Raw genomic sequence first — 25,571 nt, 5'->3', positions numbered from 1 at the left:
ATGTCAGTGAGGTTGCTTGGTAGTAAGAATTATCATGCTGTATATAATTTTAAAAAATGTACTCTTGCATGAGTAAGGCCTAACTTTTCTAGTACAAAAATAGAAAAACTAGAAGTCTAGCAGCATCTGTGGAGAGAAAGCAGTGTTAACATTTTGTTCAGTGACCCTTTCTCAGAGCTGATTTTCAGAATTGATGTACCTACAGTTTCCTATCTGAAATCAGTTCTGAGAAAGGGTCATTGAACCTGAAGCATTCTCTACTTTCTCTCTACAGATGCTTTCGCACCTGCAGACTTTTCAAGCAGTTTCTTTGTTTCTTTCTTATTAATACATGATGTACTTTTCTTTACAATGAGATGTTTTTGACCTTGAAATTCATCCTTCTTCAGCATTAATAGCATCGTTGATTATAAAGGTAAGGCAGGTTGGGTGTGTAATTTGAATCAATCTCCAATTAGTGATTGGTAATGTTTTAAAAGAAGTAGTTATGTTTTGTTTTAAGCTTTATTATCCTTTCACAATTTGTAAAAGTGTTTACGAAGAAGTGTTTTAATTCTTAAGTGTATATGGAAAGAATGGGGTTTAGTTCACTATTGTGGCACATACTGGTAGGTGTGCAAGTCATTGGGACTCTGGCTTAGGTCCATGACATTGAGCTGAACATGGATATGGTGGCAAACTAATGTAAATTTGGGTGATGTGGGCTCACCACCAGGTCATGTAGCAATGGCAATCAAGAAGCCTGTCTCACCTGCAAGCTGTGCAGGAGCTTTTACATATTAAAGGGGCAACCAGTTCAGTACTGCATTTCCTCTTGCAGGATTTTTAAGGAAGCTCTGCAATTTGAATCTCCTGATCCAAATTTCTATTGCTCCGGCGTTTCAAAAAGTCTTTCTGAATCTCAGGGAGCAGATTCCTCTCCGTCAAATCAGTCGGTGGCATCAGGCAGGTTTAACTGGGGTCTGAGATATCACAGTCCAGCTGGTATATCTCCTCTGTTGCTGAAGGATGAAGAAGGGCTGCTTCCTAAATGTGCTGCCCTTAGTAATTAATCTGTGATGTCACTTTTTAGTGGACAGTCTATTTGCATTTCAGCTTATGCGACCCCTTAAATTTTACGCCCAGTGCTTCCGTGTTCTTAATCTCCTACCTGTGGCTCTGCCCTATAGTTTCAGCTCCGCTCGTTTTTACACAAAAGAAGTCTCGAGGTCAATCCAGTACCCTGTTACTCTGTTTCCTTGAAGTCTAAAGAACTCTGTATTTCAGGGAAGCCACACATCACCTGCTTTGACTTTGCATCTGAAAGAAAGCTTTGAGGGCAGATAAGAGGGGTCTCCCCAGACAATGACACTGATGAAACATTTCTTCCTGTCTACCCTTTATCTCCTGAAGACCTTCCTTCCATAATTTTTCACTTCACTGTTTCCCAGCCCCACACGGCCCTCTTTTACGTTCTTCCCAAAGTCTACAAACAGCACTGCCTGGGCAGATGTGTTATTTCCACCTGTCCCAGTCCCACTGAAGTTGCTTCTTCCTATCTTGACCCTATTTTATTTCTCCTTATCTAGTCTTTTCCCATTGCATTTGTCATTCTTCTGATGCTTTGCATCAGTTTCATAGTTTCTAGATTCTGGCCCCAGTTGCTGCCTCTGCACCACAGTTGCGTAGTCTTTCTACACCTCTACTCCCAATCTGAGGGGTCTGAATGTTCTCTGCCTTTCCTTTGAAAGGAGGCCTGATAGGGGTCTCCATCAACCACGACCCACCTTTGGCCTGGTTGATCTTGTACTTTGAAGTTTCTTCTTTAATTTGCTTCACTTTGTCAAAGAGAAAGGTTTGACTATGGTTACCTCATATACATGTGACCCAGTTGTACTTGTCTCTTTGATTGGTATATGGAACAATTCAGTTCTACTCGGTTCTACTCCCACAACTGTTTCTCTGTTACATTCAATAACATTATTGGTACATCTTCCTGATTACTTCACCTGATCCATCTCTGACACTGGCTTGATTTCTCTTTCCATTTTTGGGGATAGGCTGCCCACTAATATCCATTATAAATCCACTGCCACAGTTGCATTGATTATGCTTCCTTGCACCCTGCTTCCTGTAAAATTCTATCCCATTCTCCTGGTTCTCCATCTCTGTGACATCTGTTACAATGATGCTACTTTCTGTAGGAGTGTTTTTGATATGTTGTCTTTTCCCTTAACTGAGGAAACTCCACATTCCCACCCCATCACCACCTTTTTTTTTTGTGTGGTTGATAGGGCCCTCAACTGACTTTTTTTTTGCACTTCTGCTCTCATCCCTTCCCCTCTCTGAGACTATAAGACATAGGAGCAGAAATTAGGACATTGGGCCCATAGAATCTGCTTTGCCATTTAATCATGGCTGAAAAGTTTCTCAACTTCAATCTCCTGCTTTCTCCCTGTAACCTTTGATCCCCTTGATAATCAAGAACCTTTCTAAGTGTGTTTTAACTATACTCCTGGCCTCCACAGCCTTCTGTGGCAATGCATTCCACAAATTCACCACTCTCTGCCTGAAGACGTTTCTCCTCATTTCTGTTCTAAAAAGTGTTCCCTTTTTATAGCTGTGCCCTCAGGTCCTTTCCAATGTCCACTCTGTCCAGGCTGTTCAGTATTTTGTATGTTTCAATTAGATCCCCCTCATCCTTCTAAATTCCATTGAGTACAGAACCAAAGTCCTCAAACATTTCTCATGTCTTAAGCCTTTCAATCTTGGAATTATTCTCGTGAACCTCCTCTGGACTTGCTCCAGGGCCAGTGCGTCCTTCCTGAAGCATGGGGACCAAACTTGCTTACATTATTTTAAATGTGACCTTATAAAGCTTCAGAAGTACATCCCTGTTATTCTGTTATAGTTCTTTTTGAAATAAATGCCAACAATACATTTGTCTTCCTAACTACTGACTCAATTTGCAAGTTTACCTTGAGAGAATCCTGGACTAGGGCTCCCAGATCCCTTTGCACTTCAGACTTCTGAATTTTCTCCTCATTTAGAAAATAGTCCATGTTTCTATTCTTCCTACCAAAATGCATGAACACACAATTTCCCATACTGTAATCTATCTGCCACTTTTTTGTTCTAACCTGTCTAAACCCTTCTGCAGCCTCCTCGTTTTCTCAATACAATGTGTCCCTCTATGTGTCTTTGTATCATCTGCAAACTTAATCAGAATACTCTCAGTTGCTTCGTCCAGATCATTAATATATAAAATGAAAAGAACAGTGATCATATTCCCCTACTCACTTCCTCACCCAGCAGTCTCTGCTGTCAAAGGATTGTCCTCTGCCAATTCCAGCAGGATCACCACTAAACATACACTTTCATTATCCCCCCTGTCAGCATTCTGCAGTTACTATAAACTGTACGATATTCGGGTTCCTTCCTTCACTCCTTACACCACTCTTCTCGTGTGTGTTCTGACACTCCCAAGCTGTAGTTTGTGCATAGGCAGAGTTAACCTATTTTCTACTCTGAGCACCTACTATTAACATCTTTTCATCTATATCCCTTCCTTCTCTACTACCATTAGCTCTCTCTTTGCCTTTAGCAATAAGGCGCTTTTCACATCTGTTTCACTTGCTCCCATTTTCTACAGCATAAAAAGCATCTTTTTAAGCTCACTTCCATTCTAAAAATGAATCAAATTGGACTTGAAGTGTTAATTCTTCATAAATGCTGCTAGATTTGCAGAGTTTTTTTCAGCAGTTCGTATTTATGCCAGCTGTCATTGGGTGAATTACCCAAGATACAATAGGTGTTTGAGTTCCAGTAAATTAGGGTAGCAAGTAAAATTGCAATTATATAATATATGTGGACAATTAAGCAAAGCTGCCGATTAAATTGCTTAGATGTCAGGAGTCTAATACACAACCCCCTGCAGAAACTCCCCTTGTGCCTTCATTCTTGCTCATCCCAGCAGGTTCTACACAATTCAGCCTACCAGTTGAAATCACGAACACTGTCTAAGTCTATTACCTATTCCTACAATGGTAGACATCTGTTCATAATAAGTGCTATCAAGTGCTTGTCATTCTACTGATGTAATTTTCATGAATATTTCAGGGAGCTCAACGAGGTATGGTGGAAGGAGATTATGCTCTTTGTATTAGTCTTTATCATGGTTATGAACTTCTGTTACAAATGGGAATGCGATCATTGTACAGCTACCTGGAAGGCATTCTGGATGGATCCAAAGGTAATGACCCAAAGCAGCACAGTAATTTACAATAGCTTACTTAATTGGTCATGGTATTTACTTTGTAATAGACAGTCAGTATAAACTTGTTGAGAGAAGTTTCTTAGTGGCATCTGTTCTCAGCAAGGGTGCCTCAGAAATGACCCACTTCTTTCTCAACTAAAGATTCCCTGCCAGTATAGTTGACAGGATCCTTAGCTATGTCTGAACCATTTCCCACATTTCTACCCTCCCCTTTCTCCTCCCTCCCCAACACAGATAGTGTAACCCAGTCCTCACTAACCCTACTAGCATCAGCATCCAAAGGACCATAAACCAGCATTTTAGCAACCTCCAGCAGGATGTTACCACCAGAAGCATTCTCCTCCCCTTCCTTGTCCGCATTCTGCAATAGCCATTTCCTCCAGTACACTGTAGTCCATTCCTCCATCCTAGCATTTGCCCACATCTGCATGGCTCTTTTCCATGCAGTTGCAGAAATGATAACATATTTCTATTTACTCCCCCCCCCCCCCCCCCCCCCCTCAAAATACAACATCCATACATGCCATTCAGGGCTGCAGTGATTTTACCATACTTCACTGTATCTAGTCTATTGTATTTGGTGCTTACAACTGGGGAGCCGAAAAATAGACTGGGTGACCCTTTGCGGCATGGATGTTCTGTCCATAAGAATGAACCTGAGCTTCCATTTGCCCTACCACTTCAACACACCACTGTGTTCTCTGCCACCATTTCTGTCTAAATCCTGTTGCAGTACACCAGTGCAGCTCAGTGCAAGCTGGAAGGACATCTCATTTTCTGCTTCAGGATTATGTGGCCTTCAAGACTAAAATTCAATAATTTTAGAGCATGAACACCACCTTTCATGTCCTTCACTCATCCAGAGATCCCAGGTCCTGTCATGATGTGGGCTGCTTTCAATGCAGCCAACTGATTATCACTTACTCATGGTCCCCTTTATCAACTTTTTCTCCTTCCCTGGCTTACTTTCAATCATGCCTTTGTCTAACTTCCTAAGAAGGGTCAATGGTACCGAAAGGTAAACTCTGTTTTATTGTCATAAATGATGCCAGACATGCTGAGTTTCTCTAGCAATTTATGTTTTTATTTCAGGATGTTGGACATGTGCTGATTAGTGTGGAAAACCTGAAATTTCAGTTTATCCCTGCTGTTTGCACTGTTTTTCTGTCCAAGCCATTGAAATCAACAAGAACTTCATTTCCATTTCTATGTCACTATTAGAAATACCATTAAAAATTAGCATCTCATTTGGTCAGGTGTAATTGATGAATAACTGTACTGGTTCTAAAAAATAATTTTGCTGTGGAATCCTATTAAATAATTTAGATCTTTTTGGCTAAATTTTTAAAATTAGTTTGAAGTTTTTGAGTATTTTAGTTTCTACCTTCCCCTTATATATCCCAATTTTTTGTTGTATGTAGACCAAATTATCACTTTTAATTGCCCTGTTGTATGTGAAATCTTTCAACTTGATTGTCATCAAGCTGCCCAAGCGGTCTGATGTAATTGCTCCAGTTTCAGTACAGTATGTTATGAACAATTGCCATATCACTGCTCAGCGACAGAGGCAAAATTCTCACTAGAGTTGGTAGCATGCTCAAGGAAAGTTACTTAAAAATTAGTGGCTTGGTGCTGACTGCATTTTTAATAATTTCCTTCACGTGGCATTCTTCCAGTTCTGATATATGAATCCAGTTAAATTGATTAAAACTCTAAATAGACTTGGAGCAAAAATATATTTTTAAAATGTATTTAAGACAATAATATAAAAGCATACGGAAATAATTAAATACTGAGAAATTATTTAGGAGCTACAGGAGGAAGTGATGGCACAGTGTACTGTCTCATGGACTAGTAATTTTGATCCCCAGCCTAATGGAGTCTTTAGTTTAAATCCCAACATGGCAGATAGTGAACTTTTATTTCAAATGATCTGGCTTTAAAAGTTAGCTTTAATGATAATCATGTAACCATTGTCAATTGTAAAAATCCTTCTGGTCCACAAATATCAGGAAAATAAATCTTCCCCTTTACCTTGTTTGGCCTACATGTGACTCCACAGATGCACAGTTTTGTGGGTGTCATTTCACTGTCTCTGAAATGGTCTAGCAAGTCACTCTGTAATATTACATTGCTACAAAATCTAACCAATGGAAAGAAACTGGACAGTCCATCTAGGATGGAACTAGTTGCTAGAACAAAAATAGCAAACCCTAACCTGTCAACCCTGACTCATCCTCCTTCGTATTATCTATGGGCTGATGCTAAAGTTAGGAGAGGTGTCCCTCAAATACGTATGGCAGCAGTCTGAAAAGTATGATTCCTTACATATGACCAAGTCAGACATCACCATGTCGTCTTACCCACTCGTTGTCATACTACCTCTCACTCTTCACGGTCTCATGAACTCCCATTGCTCTTGCAATTTTTTTTCTGTCTTTCTCCCCACCTCCAACCCATATGAATGAATCAGCACATGCTTGTGTTGAACATCTTTTGGAGGAAGCACAAATGGTGTCCAGGACAATACACTCTGGTGGGAGACCCCTAAAGGGCATAGCTGCACGATTGAGTGTGACAGGTAGTGAGGGGACTTAGAGCAGGGAAGAGTCGACTTGACTTTGTCCTCATCAGCTATATGTTCATTGTGAATCCTCTGACAGTATTGGCTAAAGTGACCATTGCACAGGTTTTATGGAGACTAAGTAGCATCGGGCATGCTTACAAAAGAGGTATCAACCTGGTAAAACTATGACACCAGACTACTTGAGTATCAAATAGTGGAAGCAGGTACACACAGAACTATGATCCCACAATCAGTGGATTATATCCAAAGTCTGTCCAGGCTGCATCCAATTGTGAATAGTGGTGGATCAAATAACTGGAGGTGAGGCTCCACAAATATCCCCATCTTCAATGATGGGAAAACCTACCTCATTTGTACAAAAGTCAAGTCTGCAGAATTTAAATATATCTTTAGCGAGAAGTGCTGAGTTGATAATCCATTTCCGCCTCCCCCAAGTTCCCCAAAATCATAAATGACAATCAAATTCAATCAATTTGATTCGTATCATGTGATATCACAAAATGACTGAAGACTTTGGACTGGGTGCTGATAACAAATTAACAATCTTACAGAGCTAGCTGCACCTCCTAGCTAAGCTGCTGTGGTACAGCTAAAACACTGACGATATGGAAAATTGCCAAAGTCTGCCTTGTGCTGAAAAAGCAGGACCAATCCAATCCAGAATCTTTCTGCAGATCTTAATTGTCATCAAAATGATGCATAGGGTTGTTAATAGGACTATCAAACAGCAATTGCAAAGGTATAATCTGCTCATTGGTGCTGTTTGTTTTTGGTCAGGCCTGTTAGTTCTTGGTCCAAACATGGATAAAAGTATTGAACTCCCGAGGAGAGTTGAGAGTGACTGCCCTTGACATCAAAGCAACGTTCCACCAAATGTGGTATCAAGGAACCATTTCTGAAGAAGGGTCACTCGACCAGAAATATTAGCTGTTCTTTCTCTCAGAAGACCTGTTGAGTGTTTTTGTTTCTGATTTCTAGCAGCAGTTCGTTTTTTTTTGTAAAGAGAGAATCTAATCACTGCTCCTTAATATTAGTGCATTGTTATTACTGGGTATCATCATCCTGGGTAGGTTACTGAACTAGGCTAGCCACATGAATACTGTGGCTACAAGAGCAGGTCAGAGACTAGGAATACTGTGGTGAGTAGCTCAATTTCTGTTTCCCCAATGTCTGTCCACCATCTATAAGACACAAGTCAGAAGTGTCAGTGGCTTGAGTGAGTGTAGCTTTAACAACATTCAAGAAGTTTGATCTCAGCCAGGAGAAAACCACCTGCTTGATTGACACCTTATCCATTATCCTTTTGCATACATTTGCTTCACCTCAAAAGTGCAGTAACTTTGCCAAGGCCTCTTCAACATATGTCTGACTGCTAATAGTTAAAAATCGCACAACACCAGGTTATAGTCCAAGAGGTTTATTTGGAAGTATGGGCTTTCGGAGCGCTGCTCCTTCGTCACATAGCTACCTGATTTTTAACTTTGTCCACCCCAAACTAACAACAGCACCTCCACATCATTGCTATTAGTTAGAAGAATAAGTGCAGCAGCCACTTGGCAAAAGCATGACCTGCAATTTTTCCTCCAAGTCATATGTCATCCTGACTTGGCACACAATGTTGCCATTCTTTCACTGTTGCTTAGTTAAAAACTTGGAAAACCCTTCTTCACAGTACAGTAGGTGTAGATATAACATAGAATATGGTAATTCAAGAAGACAGCTCTAAGGCAAATTGGATGTGCAAGAAATGTTGGCCATTCCAGTGATGTCCACACCTCCTAAATAAACTAAACAAAAAAGTTATCCTTTGAAGGAATGTAGAAAAGAGTGGAAGGTACAATTATTCTGAATTTTGATATGGTACATTGCATTTATTTGATAGGATTCATGATGAGGCTAAATGTGCATGATTCTGAGAAACTAGTGAGTTTGATGAGCTGATCTGATTCTCTATTCTGTTCCTAAAGTTTAATTATAGAGTCATAGAGATGTACAGCATGGAAACAGACCTTTCAGTCCAACCTGTCCATGCCGATCACATATCCCAACCCAATCTAATCCCATATGCCTCCATACCCTTCCTATTCATATACCCATCCAAATGCCTCTTAAAAGTTGCAATTGTACCAGCCTCCAGCACTTCCTCTGGCAGCTCATTCCATACGCATACCACCCTCTGTGTGAAAAAGTTGCACCGTAGGTCAGTTTTATATCTTTCCCCTCTCACCCTAAACCGATGCCCTCTAGTTCTGGACTTCCCCCACCCCAGAGAAAAGACTTTGCCTATTTATCCTATCCATGCTCCTCATAATTTTGTAAGCCTCTATAAGGTCATCCCTCAATTTCCGATGCTCCAGGGAAAACAGCTCCAGCCTGTTCAGCCTCTCCCAATAGCTCAAATCCTCCAACCCTGGCAACATCCTTGTAAATCCTTTGTGGGCGGCACGGTGGCACAGTGGTTAGTACTGCTGCTTCACAGCGCCTGAGACCCGGGTTCAATTCCCGCCTCAGTCGACTGACTGTGTGGAGTTTGCGCGTTCTCCCCATGTCTGCGTGGGTTTCCTCCCGCAGTCCAAAGATGTGCAGGTCAGGTGAATTGGCTATGCTAAATTGCCCGTAGTGTTAGGTAAGGGGCAAATGTAGGGGTCTGGGTGGGTTGCGCTTCGGCGGGTCGGTGTGGACTTGTTGGGCCGAAGGGCCTGTTTCCACATTGTAAGTAATCTAATCTAATCTAAATCTTTTCTGAACCCTTTCAAGTTTCAGAACATCTTTCCGATAGGAAGGAGATCAGAATTGCACGCAGTATTCCAATAGTGGCCTAACCAGTGTCCTGTACAGCTGCAACATGACATCCCAACTCTTGTACTCAATACTCTGACCAGTAAAGGAAAACATACCAAATGCCGCCTTCACTATCCTATCTACCTGCGACTCCACTTTTTTAGGAGCTATGAACCTGCAGTCCAAGGTCTCTTTGTTCAGCAACATTCCCCAGGACCTTACCATTAAATGTATAGATCCTGCTAAGATCTGCTTTCCCAAAATGCAGCACCTCTCATTTATCCAAATTAACCTCCTCCTCAGCCCATTGACCAATCTGATCAAGACTGATCAAGATCCTGTTGTAATCTGAAGTAACCTTATTTGCTGTGCGCTACACCTCCAATTTTTGTGTCATCTGCAAACTTACTAACTATACCTGTTATGCTCGTATCCAAATCATTTATATAAATGAGAAAAAGTAGTGGACCCAGCACTGATCCTTGTGGCACTCCACTTTTCACAGGCCTCCAGTCTGCAAAACAACCCTCCACCACCCACCCTCGGTCTTCTACCTTTGAGCCAGTTCTGTATCCAAATGGCTAGTTCTCCCTGCATTCCATGAAATCTAACCTTGTTAACCAGTCTCCCATGGGAAATCTTATTGAACGCCTCACTGAAGTCCACATAGATCCCATCTACTGCTCTGCCCTCATCAATCCTCTTTGTTACTTCTTTAAAAATCTCAATCAAATTTGTGAGACATGATTTCCCAAGCACAAAGCCATGTTGACTATCCTGAATCCTTTCCAAATGCATGTACATCCTGTCCCTCAGGATTCCCTTGAACAACTTGCCCACCACCGATTCTTAGCTATTCTTTCCTGAAACCAGCAGGACGTTGGAGCATTTTAAAGTATTAATTTTTTTTCTTTGGTGTTGTGCTTTTGCATTAGCTCTCTTGAATAAAGGTTCTAGATTTAGCAAATTTTATAAATTTCTGTAAGAGTTGTCTTTTTTAAACACTTCATACAGCTGTCATAATGAAATTGAGAAAAGGAAACTGATACCTAATACATTTTTTTTAACAGGAATGACACGAGCACGGAATGAGCTGTGCAAAAATACTGTCTTCAAGGAGTTGTATGAACAGCTGAAAGCTATGTTTTCAAATGGAAGCAGCCTTTTTCATTCACAAATAGGTACCATGATGCTTTGTATCTTCATTTGAATAGTTTGTTCACTTTGCTCTACCTTTTGTTCCAGTGCCCCTTTACACAGCATTAGCTGCCACTTTCTGGTAAGTCTTTGCTAACCGTTTGTGGCATTTAAATTGATTTTTTTGCATATTAGTGAATAAGTGTTAGGGTCCCAGGATGCTGGGGAATTGCCCATTAAAGGTTTAAACTTTCCTGTCAATTTACAAAGAGTCTGTGCTGTGAAATGCCCAAGCAGTCCCTACACTTAACTTTGAGGGTATGTCTGTATCTGACCATTGAGATCTAGGTCATTCATTCAATTGATGTTGTAATTTACAGTAATTGCCTTTTGAAGATTGTAAAGATCAACCTAGCCATTACATTTTAAATAGTCGACTTATAAAATCTGATGTGAAATGAACTTAAGGCATCCTTTGATATCTATATTCACTATGTTGTGACTGCTGGAAGATGAGGAACTTCTATGCAGATAGTGCAAAACCAAAGTGATATAAGCTGACCGTACAGATCTTTTAGAAAGTTGGCAGGGTGCCTAGAATCATGTGTTGCTCTCTATAATAATAGCTACTGTGAGGTGTTATTGCCATGTTTTGCCATAAATTTTAATTGGTAAACTCAGTGAGGTGGCCTACTTGCATAAATGTGTTCCAAAGACTAGTGGATCTATACATTTATGAACAGTCTGAATCATTTCTGGAACAATGTAGTGCTGAAATTGGAATGTAAGTCAACATCAAATCTTGCAAAGCTATGATTTCATGTTTGTTGAAAGTCTCAGCTAGAAACATCAAAGTTGACTCTCAATATTATATAAGGAAATTTAGTCTGGTCCTAATGGACTGTATGCTTCACATATATCAATTTTTACATATATTTTTATTTTTCTATATCTAAATAATCAAGTTTTATAAATCTCTTCACTCCTAATGTGTGTACAGAATATTTAATGAGGAACAGTAAAGTGTTAGCATTTTCTTTCCTTAGAAGTACCTTCATTTATCAATATTCTGAGAGATTGTGAAGTTTTTCTTCATTCGTGGTGTCACTTGGGTATTTCATCATTGCTCATTGTGAAATATTGTTGTCTTTTTAAATTACAATTCTCTGCACATGTACCTGATCAATATTTATCTCACTAGCAAAATACTTTCAGGGTCTGAAAACAAAAAGCAACTCATCTACAGTCACCCCAAACTTCAAAAACTTGAAGAGGTTGTTGTGGGACACTTTAAGACTTGGGCTGAATCTGAAGGTAAGGTGTGTCTAGACTGTGGTATTGATTTGTCAAATAAAGCTAAGAATTTGATTGTTCCTTTTCAAAATTTTTTTACCTGTGCAGTTTTGTGAAGATAATGTTTTAATTTTGAAACTTTTCTTAATCCATTAATGAAATTATCTTTTCCACAACAATCTTATTTTTAATGATTTGCAGCTGCAAAGTAGTTAAATTGTACAGAGCTCTATTCTACTTTGCTTAGGTATCGAGTTTACAAGTATCAATGCTGGACATCGAGCATATTAGTAATATCAAGGGTCAGGATTTGGCTGCTTCTGGCATTTGTAAATTTAGTGCTGCAATTGGTGACCAGACTGTACCTTGAAATACTGTAGTCAGTTTGGTGACGTTGCAGTGATGATGATATTAGACTGGAAATTCCAGGAATTTGCAATGTTAAACAATGGTGGAACATGGCTTTAATTTGATGTGTGACTTTTTGATTAGTGGAGGGATTGGAGGATGGTGTATGTTGCACTATTTGGATGAGTGGGCAACAATGATCCGAGATCTCCAATCCAAATGCTGATGAGTTTTCAATGAGAAGATGTGGCTGCACCCATCCAGCTGTTTAGGCATTGCCTCATACTTTTCATTTGAGTTTTAATAGATGATGGAGAGGTGTTGAGGGATTGGATAATGCAGTTGTATAATTACAGAAAGTAAATCAAAGTTTGTGAGAAGATTTGTAGCTCGGGTGCTCGCTGTTGTGGTTCTGTTCGCCGAGCTGGGAATTTGTGTTTCAGACATTTCGTCCCCTGTCTAGGTGATATCCTCAGTGCTTGGGAGCCTCCTGTGAAGTGCTTCTGTGATCTTTCCTCCAGCATTTGTAGTGGTTTGAATCTTCCGCTTCCGGTTGTCAGTTCCAGCTGTCCGTTGCAGTAGTCGGTATATTGGGTCCAGGTCAATGTGCTTATTGATTGAATCTGTGGATGAGTGCCATGCCTCTAGGAATTCCCTGGCTGTTCTCTGTTTGGCTTGTCCTATAATAGTAGTGTTGTCCCAGTCTAACTCATGTTGCTTGTCATCTGCGTGTGTGGCTACTAAGGATAGCTGGTCGTGTCGTTTCGTGGCTAGTTGGTGTTCGTGGATGCGGATCGTTAGCTGTCTTCCTGTTTGTCCTATGTAGTGTTTTGTGCAGTCCTTACATGGGATTTTGTACACTATATTGGTTTTGCTCATGCTGGGTATCGGGTCCTTCGTTTTGGTGAGTTGTTGTCTGAGAGTGGCTGTTGGTTTGTGTGCTGTTATGAGTCCTAGTGGTCGCAGTAGTCTGGCTGTCAGTTCGGAAATGCTCTTGATGTATTGTAGTGTGACTAGTCCTTTGGGTTGCGGCATGTCCTTGTTCCGTTGCCTTTCCCTTAGGCATCTGTTGATGAAATTGCGGGGGTATCGTTTTTGGCGAATACATTGTATAGGTGTTCTTCTTCCTCTTTTTACCGTTCTGGTGTACTGCAGTGTGTTGTGGCCCTATTGAATAGTGTCTTGATGCAACTTCCTTTGTGTGTGTTGGGGTGGTTGCTTTCGTAGTTTAGGATTTGGTCTGTGTGTGTGGCTTTCCTGTATACCTTTGTGGTGAATTCTCCGTTAGGTGTTCTCTGTACCATTACGCCTAGGAATGGGAGTTGATTGTCCTTTTCTTCTTCTCTAGTGAATCGAATTCCTGTGAGTGTGGTGTTGATGATCCGGTGTGTGTTCTCTATTTCTGTGTTGTTAATGATTACAAAAGTGTCATCCAAATATCTGACACAGAGTTTGGGTTGAATTTGCGGTAAGACTATAAGACCATAAGACATAGGAGTGGAAGTAAGGCCATCGGGTTCACTCCGCCATTCAATCATGGCTGATGGGCATTTCAACTCCACTTACCAGCATTCTCCCTGTAGCCCTTAATTCCTCGTGACATCAAGAATCTATCAATCTCTGCCTTGAAGACATTTAGCGTCCTGGCCTCTACTGCACTCTGCGGCAATGAATTCCACAGGCCCACCACTCTCTGACTGAAGAAATGTCTCCGCATTTATGTTATGAATTGTCCCCCTCTAATACTAAGGCTGTGTCCACGGGTCCTAATCTCCTCGCCTAATGGAAACAATTTCCTAGCGTCCACCCTTTCCAAGCCATGTATTATCTTGTAAGTTTCTATTAAGCCTTCCCTTAATCTTCTAAACTCCAATGAATACAATCCCAGGATCCTCAGCCGTTCCTCGTATGTTAGACCAACCATTCCAGGGATCATCCGTGTGAATCTCCGCTGGACACGTTCCAGTGCCAGTATGTCCTTCCTGAGGTGTGGGGACCAAAACTGGACACAGTACTTCAAATGGGGCCTAACCAGAGCTTTATAAAGTCTCAGTAGCACGACAATGCTTTTATATTCCAACCCTCTTGAAATGAATGACAACATTGCATTCGCTTTCTTAATCACAGACTCAACCTGCATGTTTACCTTTAGAGAATCCTCGACTAGCACTCCCAGGTCCCTTTGTAGTTTGGCTTTACGAATTTTCTCACCGTTTAGAAAGTAGTCTATGCTTTTATTCTTTTTTCCAAAGTGCAAGACCTTGCCTCTGCTCACGTTGAATTCCATCAGCCATTTGCTGGACCACTCTCCCAAACTATCTAGATCCTTCTGTAGCCTCTCCACTTACTCAGTACTACCTGCCTGTCCACCTAACTTCGTATCATCGGCAAACTTCGCTAGAATGTCCCCAGTCCCTTCATCCAGATCATTTAATATATAATGTGAACAGCTGCGGCCCCAACACTGAACCCAGTTGTCACCGGTTGCCATTGTGAAAAAGACCTTTTATCCCAACTCTCTGCCTTCTGTCAGACAGCCAATCCTCAATCCATACCAGACTGTTTGTTCTAATCTTTGCATTACTGCTTCTGCTATGAGTCCAGAGATGGGTGAGCCCATGGGTGTGCCGTTGATTTGTTCGCATATTTGGTTGTTGAATGTGAAGTGTGTTGTGAGGCACAGGTCCAGTAGTTTGAGTATTCCGTCTTTGTTGTTGATAGATTCAACGTCCTCTCGTCTGTTCTGTATGTCCAGCAGGTTGGCTATTGTTTCTCTGGCTAGGGTTTTGTCGATAGAGGTGAACAGTGCCGCTACATCGAATGAGACCATGGTTTGTTTCTTGTCTATGTGTATATTTCTGACAATGTCCAAGAATTCCTGTATTGATTGTATAGAGTGTCTAGATCCACTGATCAGGTGTTTCAGTTTCTGCTGTAGTTTTTTAGCCAGTTTGTGTAATGGTGTCCCTGGTAGTGATACTATGGGTCTGAGTGGGATGTCTGGTTTGTGCACTTTAGGTAGTCCATAGAATCTGGGGGTGTTGTTGCTTTCCGGTTTCATTCTTTGTAGGTCAAACCTGGTTATCTGTCCGTTTTTTTTTAGTAGGTTCCTCAGTGTGTTGTTTATCCTATTGGTGAGCTGTGGGGTGGGGTCAAACTCCCTCTTTTGGTAGGTGTTGGTATCTGCAAGTAGTTGCGCTTTTTGGATGTAGTCTGCTTTGTCCAGGATGACCGTCATTCTGCCTTTGTCTGTTGTTAGTACGATTATGTTCTTATTGTTTCTTTTGTGATTTTAGTGCTTCCCTCTCCTTGGTGTTGAGGTTATGTGTTTGTCTTTTCCGTGTTATCAGAGATACAATACTTTGTCTCACTGTTTGTTGTGTCTCTTCTGTCAGTCCATTGTTCCTGAGTGTGCATCCTAGTGCTGCTAGGAAGTCTGTTGTCTTAGCATCCCTGTGGTTGTAGTCGAGTCCCTTTCCGTGTCTGTGAGCTGTCTGTGGGAGAGGTTTCTAACCCAGGTGTATGTTGTGGTGTCCTCTCTGTGTGTTAGTTTGGCCATTTTTTTCTTTTAGTGCCGTTTTTTTGCGGTGTGTGGTCCTGTTTTGTCCTATGGTGACAGCCTGTTCTATGGTCCGGGTCCATTCCTGATTGGTGGTTTTTGAAATTAATGATTTTTGGCGTGCAATTTATTGTCTGTATTTGTGAAGTCTGTTGTGAGCATCTGTAATCACTACCTGGATCATCCTGAATCCGTTCTGTCTGGCTGTGTCCCTGGCTTGTGAGTTGTTGACTGGTGGTCTGTACCTGACACATGGTGGAAGGATTCGATTCTTTTGGCATTCATGCAGGAACCGGAGTTGTTTGTATGTGGCGCTTAGGCAGTTGGCACAGGATTCCCATTTCCTGGCTTGTCTTAGCGTCTCTCGCCCATAGGTGTTCAAAGTTTTCAAAGAATCAAGTTTTCAAAAGACGAACACATAACCTCAACACCAAGGAGAGGGAAGCACTAAAATCACTAAGAAACAATAAGAACATCATCATACTACCAGCAGACAAAGGCAGAATGATGGTCACCCTGAACAAAGCAGACTACATCTAAAAAGCGCAACAACTACTTGCAGATACCAAAACCTATATGTGGATGACACCTTTGTAATCATTAAACACAGAAATAGAGAACACACACCGGATCATCAACGCCACACTCACGGGAATCCGATTCACTAGAGAGGAAGAAAAGGACAACCAACTCCCATTCCTAGGCGTGATGGTACAGAGAACACCTAACGGAGAATTCACCACGAAGGTATACAGGAAAGCCACACTCACAGACCAAATCCTGAACTACAAAGCAGTCACCCCAACACACGCAAAAGAGGTTGCATCAAGACACTATTCAAAAGGGCCACAACACACTGCAGTATACCAGAACGGTAAAAAGAGGAAGAAGAACACCTATACAATGTATTCGCCAAAAACGATACCCCCGCAATTTCATCAACAGATGCCTAAGGGAAAGACAACGGAACGAGGACATGCCGCAATCCAAAGGACTAGTCACACTACCATACATCAAGAGCATTTCCGAACTGACAGCCAGACTACTGCGACCACTAGGACTCATAACAGCACACAAACCAACAGCCACTCTCAGACAACAACTCACCAAAACGAAGGACCCGATACCCAGCATGAGCAAAACCAATATAGTGTATAAAATCCCATGTAAGGACTGCACAAAACCCTACATAGGACAAACAGGAAGACAGCTAACGATCCGCATCCATGAACACCCAACTAGCCACGAAACGACAAGACCAGCTATCCTTAGTAGCCACACACGTAGATGACAAGCAACATGAATTTGACTGGGACAACACTACTATTATAGGACAAGCCAAACAGAGAAAGGAATTCCTAGAGGCATGGCAGTCATCCACAGATTCAATCAATAAGCACATCAACCTGGACCCAATATACCGACCACTGCAACGGACAGCTGGAACTGACAACCGGAAGCGGAAGATTCAAACCACTACAAATGGTGGAGGGAAGATCACAGAAGCGCTTCACAGGAGACTCCCAAGCACTGAGGATATCACCTAGACAGGGAACGAAACATCTGCAACACAAATTCCCAGCTCGGCGAACAGAACCACAACACAGAAAATAAATTCAGTTATAACATCTTTTATAGTGTTGTAGAAATATAGCACATGCTTTCATTGTAGGCAATAATTTTGCAGTAAACATTCTTTTTTTTTGACAAAACATATTTTAATGAACCTCTATGTTCAACAAGGCTCAAAAGGAATTAATTGTCGAAAAATATTATGTGGAGGCTATGGAAGTGGAATGCACGCTTAGCACTGGTGAGGAAATTGGTTCTTGCAGTCGCCAGTTTTGATTTGATTTAATTGAACAAATACATTAAATTTGGCCCTTCAATTTTCCAAACAGCATTCCTTCTGTGTACTTGGAGTAGTCAAATTGAATCAATAACACCATAAGACTGTAAGATATAGGTGCAGATGTAGGTCATTTAGCCCACTGAATCTACCCTGCCATTCAGAGACCTTGTTTGATTTGATAATCCTCAACTTCATTTTCCTGCCTTTTCCCCATAACCTTCAATTACTTTATTGATTTAAAAATATGTCCATATAGTTGTATGTACTTAATTATATGTACTTAAATATATATTTAGTTGTACTTTGAATATACTTAATATCCTTTAATGATCCAGCTTTAGCAGTCCTCTGAAGTAAAGAATTTTGCATATTCAGTTCCCTTTGAGAAAAGGAATTCCTCACCTCCTGTCTTAAATATTCAGCCCCTTATTCTGAGATTATGCCCTCTGGTTCTAGAATCTCACAATTGGAAACCACCTTTCCACATCTACACTGTCAAATTCCCTAAGAAGTTTGTATGTTTCTGTAAGATCACCTTTTATTCTTCCATATTCCAATGTGTAGAAGTGGCAGATGGAGTGCAATGTGGGAATGTGAGATGTCATGCTCGTTGGTAAGAAGGATAGAAGCATGGATCATTTTCTAAATGGGGAGAAAATTCAGAAATCTCAAGTGCAAAGAGACTTGGGAGTTCTAGTCCATGATTTTTTCAAGGTAAACGTGCAGGTTGAGTCAATAGTTTGGAAGGCAAATGTAATGTTGGGATTTATTTTGAGAGCATGTGGATATAAAAACAGGGATGTACTTTTGAGGTCTCTATAAGGCTCTGGCCAGACCACATTTGGAGTATTGTGCGCAGTTTTGGGCCCCATGTCTCAGGAAGGATGTACTGGCCCTGGAGCAGATTCAGCTGAGGTTCAAGAGAATGGTTCCAGGAATGAAAAGCTTAACAAATGACGAATGTTTGAGGATGCTGGGTCTATACATATGGAGTTTAGAAGGATTGTGGGGGGTCTAATTAAAAAAAGCGAATACTGAAAAGCCTGGACATAGTGATCGTTGGTAAGATGTTTCCATTGGCAGGAGAGACTAGGATATGAGGGCACAGCTTTAGAGTAAAAGGAAGAACCTTCAGATCGGAGATGAGGGGAAACCTCTTCAGCCAGAGAGTGGTGAATCTCTGGAATTCACTGCCACAGAAGGCTGTTGAGGCCAAATCATTGAGTATATTTAAGATGGAGATAGATAGATAGGTTCTTGATTGTCAAGTGGATCATGGATTAGGGGGAGAAAGCGCGAGAATGGGATTGAGAAACTCATCAGCCATAATTGAATGGTGGAACAGACCTGATGAACTGAATGGCATGATTTCTTCTCCTATGTCTTTAATGCCTTATAGTACAGGAACAATGTATTCGATGTCTCCTCATAATTCAGCCCTTCCTGGAATCAGCCTAGTGAACCTTCGCTGGACTGCCTTCAATGCCATATATCTGATTTCTTCTGCTGCTTCACTGGCTGTTAAACTAATTATCTACACTTTATGACTGCTTTTCAGGTCCAAACATATCTGAAGGAAAGAACAGTGGTTTAAATACTCGTGTTATGATTTTCTCCTCATTTCGGGACAGTGTTCAAGAGATTGCTGAGATGCTCAGCAGACATGACCCTCTTGTGAGAGTCATGACTTTTGTTGGGCACTCTTCAGGAAAAAACACAAAGGGATTTACGCAGAAGGAACAACTTGAGGTAACCTGTGGTATGGCAACTTTCAAGCAATAGTCTGGAGTTTGAGGAATTTGTGTTGTCCAAAATTTACTTAAGCATATACAGTGGAAAAATACTTTGTGAATGAAATCTTTCTCATCAATAGAAAGGGAAGCCATTTTTATGCTCCCCTGGAGAAACCTACCCAGTACAAATACCCAATCAAAACGAGAGTTTCTGTAACCATCTTATTCCAGTTTGTTAAATTAGATGGTAAAATTCAATCAATTCTGTGTTTAATCAGCTTCAAATTTCAATCAGTTACTATTAGTCCTTTTAACACTTGCAAAATCAGTGAGCAATTTAATAACTCATAGTTGCTCCATACTAGTACTCCTGGTTGCTGGCACACCAATAATTTACACCAAAGGGATAACTTGAGATTGTGCAAATGCATGTTTCAAAATATATTCTAAGAAACTTTTATAATGCTGCAAGTAATCAATTAATGTAAAACTCTCAGTATCGTAAGAATGCGACAGTTTATGATATTTACTGACTTTGTTGTGATAAAAGGTAATTTCTTTGATTGCATGTTGAGAATTAAATTATTCAACAGAAAGTCGAACCAGTCTTTAGATCCAAAATGTCAAAACTCTGCTAATGGTAAATCAAGTAGGCTTGTTTCTTGACAGCTGACCAAGATAAGTTCTATGAATGACCTTTGAGATGAGTAGCTAAAATTATTCCATTTTAAATTATTAAGCGATCCAGACCGTTATTTTTTTCAGTGAAGGCACACTTCATAGGATTGAGTAAAGACCCATCCTACTCTTTTTCTCTCCACCCAAGACCTTCTGAGGAACCAGTTAATTTGAAAACTGTCTTTATGATTTAAAAAAAAGACTCATCCCTTAAACTGTTTAGCACCAACAAGCTGCAAGTTTTCTGCTGTAATGAATGGTTTAGAAGATTTACACGAGTTCAGTTCCCTCAAGATCTCCAGAATCAATTCTACAGTTCAATTCCAGTCTAAGGAAAAATAAGCTTTCCAAATCTGTAACTGCACATACTAATTTGCCAATACATAAGTGGCTGTGGTTAAACCTGGTATATCAAACAATTATTTTATTTATGGATTGTTGATACCTTTTCTACTATTAAAAATCTGAATCTGATAATGTCTGAGTTTAGACCTCTCCAGCAAATCCAACTTGAAAGCATAGTCTTTCTGGTAGCTTAATACACTTAAATTATGAACCCCGCTCTGAACCGGGGGTTGTTTTGAGGAGGCGTGTTGGTGTTCATGTTGGTGAAGAAGAAAGGTAGGGGAGGGCAAGGTTGCATGATGTGATTTTTCCTGAATTGTAGCCATCGTAGTCAAATATGTTTTTATACTGGTGGATATTTTTAGTCTGGCAAGTTTATACAATTTTCATTGCAAGTTTTAGTGCATACTTCTATAATAGAAACAGAAAATTATTTTAAAATGGTGTATGGAAAATGGAATTTTAGCATTTATTGCTTAAGGAAAAGTAGGTAAGTGTTATTGCAACTGTACAAGGCATTAGTAAGACTGTACCTGGAAAATTGTGTGCAATTTTGGTCCCCTTATTTGAGAGAGATAATTATATTGAAGGTAATTCAGAGGAGGTTCACTTAATTGATGGCAGAGGCATTTACTTAAAGGCAAATTGAGCAGTTTAGGCCTTTCTGGAGTTTAGAAGAATGAGAGGAGATTTAATTGAGCTATATTAGAAACTAAAGGGGATTGACAAGGTTGACAGAGAAAGGAAGTTTTCTCATGGGGCAACTTAGGATGAGAGGTTGCAGTTTTAGGATAAAAGTTGGCAGATTTAAAACAGATGAGGAAAAATGACCTCTCTCAAAGGGTCATGAATCTATTAACTTCTCTACCTCAGGTTGCGGTGGATGCAAATTTTGTAAATTTGAGGACATAAATTAATTTTTATTGTCCAAATGTGTGTGTGTGTTTTTTTTAGTAATGGGTTGAAGGGTTACGAGGAGTGGACAGGAAAGTATACTTCTGCCTTGGGACCTTCCAACTACATGGGACCAATGTCGATTTCATCAGTTTCTGCATTTCCCCTCCCCCAGCACTGCCACCTTGACCTGTCCTACCTGTCCATCTTCTTTCCCACCTATGACAATCATTGCCCACTTTAATCTACCTATCGCATTCCCAGCTACTTTCCTTCAGCTATCTCCCCCCACCCCCATTTATCGCTGTCCCCTTGGGCCATCCCCTCATTCCTGATGAAGGGCTTATGCCCAAAATGTCGACTCTCCTGTCCCTTGGATGCTGCCTGACCGGTTGTGTTTTTCCAGCACCACACCTTTTGACTGATTTCCAGTATCTGCAGTCCTCACTTTCTCCTTGCTGAGCTAAGATCAGCCATGATTTGATCAGATTGCAGAATAAGTGGAGTTGCCCACACCTGCATGGGGCTTCTTATTTAATGATAACACAATTGACAAATAAATCTGGTACCACCTGAAAGCTATGCATGTGCATTGCCCTAGACAATTGACTGGTATGATGTAATTACATATTCACTCACAGTTCATGATTAATGTTGTTGTTCCTGAAAATGGTAATTCTAGCTTCATTTTACTTCATTCATACTTTGTGTAATTTTTGAATAATTGTTCTTGAGGGTTTGGAGATGCAGTTGCATCATAAATGTCTTGATGTAAATTGGAAAATTATTATGTAATCAATAGCTGAATTCAGAATATTGATAAATGAAAGTTTTCTGCTTATTTATTTATAATTGGTGTTTTTCTGGTCAGAATGCAAACGAGATTTTAGGATAGGCTAGTTTGTTGGGATCTCATTTTGTAAAGACAAAGGTACTCTTAATACTTTATAGCACTTACATTGCTTCATTTCCATATTTTCTATGTAAGGTTATGAAACGCTTTCGGGAAGGTGGTTATAACACATTGGTTTCTACATGTGTTGGTGAAGAAGGATTAGACATTGGTGAAGTAGATCTCATTGTTTGCTTTGATGCCCAAAAGAGCCCCATTCGCTTGGTACAGAGAATGGGTCGGACTGGCCGGAAGCGCCAGGGCAGAATTGTGGTTCTCCTTGCAGAGGGACGAGAAGAACGGGTATGTTTTGTTTTTAAAAAAAGAATTTGGGAAAAATAACAGCTAATGTTGTAACTATTGCAAAAATTTTGACTTTTATGCGCATTGAATTAGAATCAACCTGTGAACCTATACCATGTTTACTTCGCATTAATGACCCCTCCACACTAATAACAACTATTCTTAATTTAGCTCAGCATTTAAAAGCCTAAGGGCAAATATAACTGCTGTCTTCAAAATCTCTAGGTCAAGGTCAGCACAAAAGAATGAAATTCTCAAGTAGCTTAAATGTGCATTAAAATTTTGCAAGTCAATTCACCTTAAAATGTAAGGAAACGTTTATGTAGGTCTGTTATTTTGTGTTCATTAGTAAGTGGATGAGTAACAAATGGGAGATTTGAAGTGGTGTGTAAGAAATTCTATAGTTTGGGCTTATAAGAATAAGGGTCAAGATTGTGGTGCTGGAAAAGCACAGCAGGTCAGGCAGCATCTGAAGAGCAGGAGAATTGATGTTTCGGGCATAGGCCTCTCATCAGAAATTCCTAATAAAGGGCTTTTGCCCAAAATATCGATTCTCCTGCTCCTTGGCAATTTTTTTTTCCTGTTAGAGTGATTGAACTGAAGTAGTATAATTTTTAACATAGTATAATTAATTGTTGCAGTGAATTTGTTTTTATTGATTTCCTGATTGGCCTAAGTGGTTTAAAGATTTATGACTACAGGGATGGAAGTCTGTTTGGTATGGAAGTCTCTGTGTACATTAGAGTATGCAGAGTTGCATCTTTGGTGGGGTGGGGGGGAGCGTGGGGGAAGAAAGGATCTAATTTTTAAAAAATGTATATTTGCATGTTGGCTTATGGTACACTGTCTAGAAAGGAAGGAAACAACCGAGTAGGGAGATGAAAAGTGCAATTGTAAAGGCCAAGTAAAGTTACAGGAAGTTGTTTTGAATAATAGCATGGGAGAACAGTGATGCTTTATTATTTATGAAGCTATTTTCCGTTAATGGATATGTTTGTGTTTCTAGAACTACAACCAGAGTCAATGTTCAAAACGGAACATTTACAAAACTATTGTAGGAAATGGCAACAAGTCCTTTCACCTTTACTGTAATAGTCCACGCATGATTCCTGATGGTATAAATCCTGTTGCACACAAGATGCACATTACCACTGGCAAGTATGAATCAAGCAGTGTATCAAATTATTCATCAAAACCAGGAAGAAAGTCGAATATTTTACTTCCAGAATCATTCACATTACACAGAAACCCAGGTATGACGGAAAGTTAAGTGATACTTTCTGCATTTGTGAATAGCTTAACTAAGCCAAAATTTTAATAAAATTTTAATTTATAATTTTATAACCTCATAAGTTTATATTTGCTTATGTGTCTATTGTATAATGTTGTATGGTTGCATGGCTTGTGTGAGAAGTACATTCAAAGTAATGGCTTTTCAGATTTAATGTTGATACTTTTGAGGTTTGGAATCAACTCTTAATATTTTTAATTGAATTTGACTTTGCCAAATTTAATTAATTTAAGGGTATAGATTGCAGCATATTATGTGCAACAATATAGTATAAAATAAAATCTCGAAATATCTACTTCTCATTTCTGCCTGTGTTACCATTGCAGTTGGACATCCTGGTAGCTTTTTTAACACCTTTTTTCAGCTTTTAATGTCAATGTTGTTAATTTTCAAATTCTTTGAATTTGAGTATAGGTCAGAAAGTCAGCTTTGAAGCATCTCAAAATGTCTGCTCAATCTGGTCTATAGTGAATCAATATGACTTACTCCATAAAATCTACAGAAGTCCAATAAGGCAGCTCACTATCCCTTCTCAAGAGCAACTAGAGATGGGCAATAAATGCCAGCTTTATTTCTTATGTCCATACACTCTGAATTATTTAATTTAAAATATGATTTGAAGAATGTCCATCTGATGCTTTGACACCAGAGGGAAATTTCTCATATAGAGCACCTCTGGAAAAAACGGCATTTGTTCAAGCTACGTTAAAAGAAAATGTATATTATTGAAACTCTTTCTCAGGAGCACTTTGATAAACATTGATTTGCTAAGCAATTTGGAAGTGGCTTAGAGTCAATTGTGTTGGTTAGGGACATGGGAGTTACATTGACCAGACCAGGTAAGCATGGCTGGTTTCTTCAGCAAAAGGCCATGATTGAACTAATATAGGTTTTTATAATAGCAGAAAGTGTTTAAAGAAAAATGTATGTGCCAGTTTGTTTTGATTTCCAGTTTTAAAAAGATTCTTAGAGACGTGGTTTGATTTGAGCTGGCTTTGTCAGTCCAGGCTTCTGAATAGCTTTTGAACTAATCATCAATACAAATTATTAGACTTTGGCAGTGTTTGTCTAATAAGCAAAGAACCTATTTCTGAGTTGGACTATTTGTCTCAATTTGGCAGTAACCTTAATAGCCTTGATTGTTCTTGAACTTCAATGGAATTTACAGCACCAAGTAGGCTTGATGTCCATGCTCCATTAGACCCTTAACCACACTACCTACCAACTTCTTTGAAACCCATCAGCAGACCCTTCGTTCTTTTCTCCCTTCCCTCTCATGTATTGATTATAGTCTTGTTTATAAAATGCCAGTGCTATTTGCCTTAAACTGCTCAGTGTGGTAATGAGATTCTCATTATAACCAGTCTCTGGGTAAAGACGTTTTTGCTGACTTCCTCTGTTATTAGTGACTATTTGATATTAACTATAGATATACCCATAAGTGGAAGCACCCTTCCCTATCAGACTTGTCAAAAAAATTCTATTCAATTATCTCTTAGTTCTCTGTCCATAGAAGAGAGCTGCATATTCCTCAGTCTTCCTGATAGATATAACCTCTTGGTTCATTTAATAATCTTTTATCTAGATAGTTGAACAAATATGAATTGCTGGTGACAATTCAGT

The 25,571-nt window shown here is 39.9% G+C and overlaps 1 protein-coding gene across 3 annotated transcripts in view; it reads left to right on the top strand.

Annotated features, from left to right (window-relative positions):
* The window catches only part of fancm (FA complementation group M), a 185,051-nt gene that overhangs the window by 55,837 nt on the left and 103,643 nt on the right, over positions 1 to 25,571 (top strand). For all 3 annotated transcript variants that reach the window (XM_060829295.1, XM_060829294.1, XM_060829296.1), the window contains exons 6-11: positions 4,099 to 4,231; positions 10,694 to 10,804; positions 11,976 to 12,074; positions 19,371 to 19,561; positions 22,451 to 22,657; positions 23,664 to 23,910. In XM_060829295.1, the coding sequence (XP_060685278.1) occupies positions 4,099 to 4,231; positions 10,694 to 10,804; positions 11,976 to 12,074; positions 19,371 to 19,561; positions 22,451 to 22,657; positions 23,664 to 23,910 (988 nt within the window). The remainder of the gene's footprint in view (positions 1 to 4,098; positions 4,232 to 10,693; positions 10,805 to 11,975; positions 12,075 to 19,370; positions 19,562 to 22,450; positions 22,658 to 23,663; positions 23,911 to 25,571) is intronic.

Source organism: Hemiscyllium ocellatum, chromosome 8 (assembly GCF_020745735.1).
Source record: "Hemiscyllium ocellatum isolate sHemOce1 chromosome 8, sHemOce1.pat.X.cur, whole genome shotgun sequence".
Taxonomy (NCBI): Eukaryota; Metazoa; Chordata; class Chondrichthyes; order Orectolobiformes; family Hemiscylliidae; genus Hemiscyllium; species Hemiscyllium ocellatum.
The sequence above is the reverse complement of the archived record's forward strand: the minus strand, read 5'-3'. Positions and strand labels throughout refer to the sequence as shown.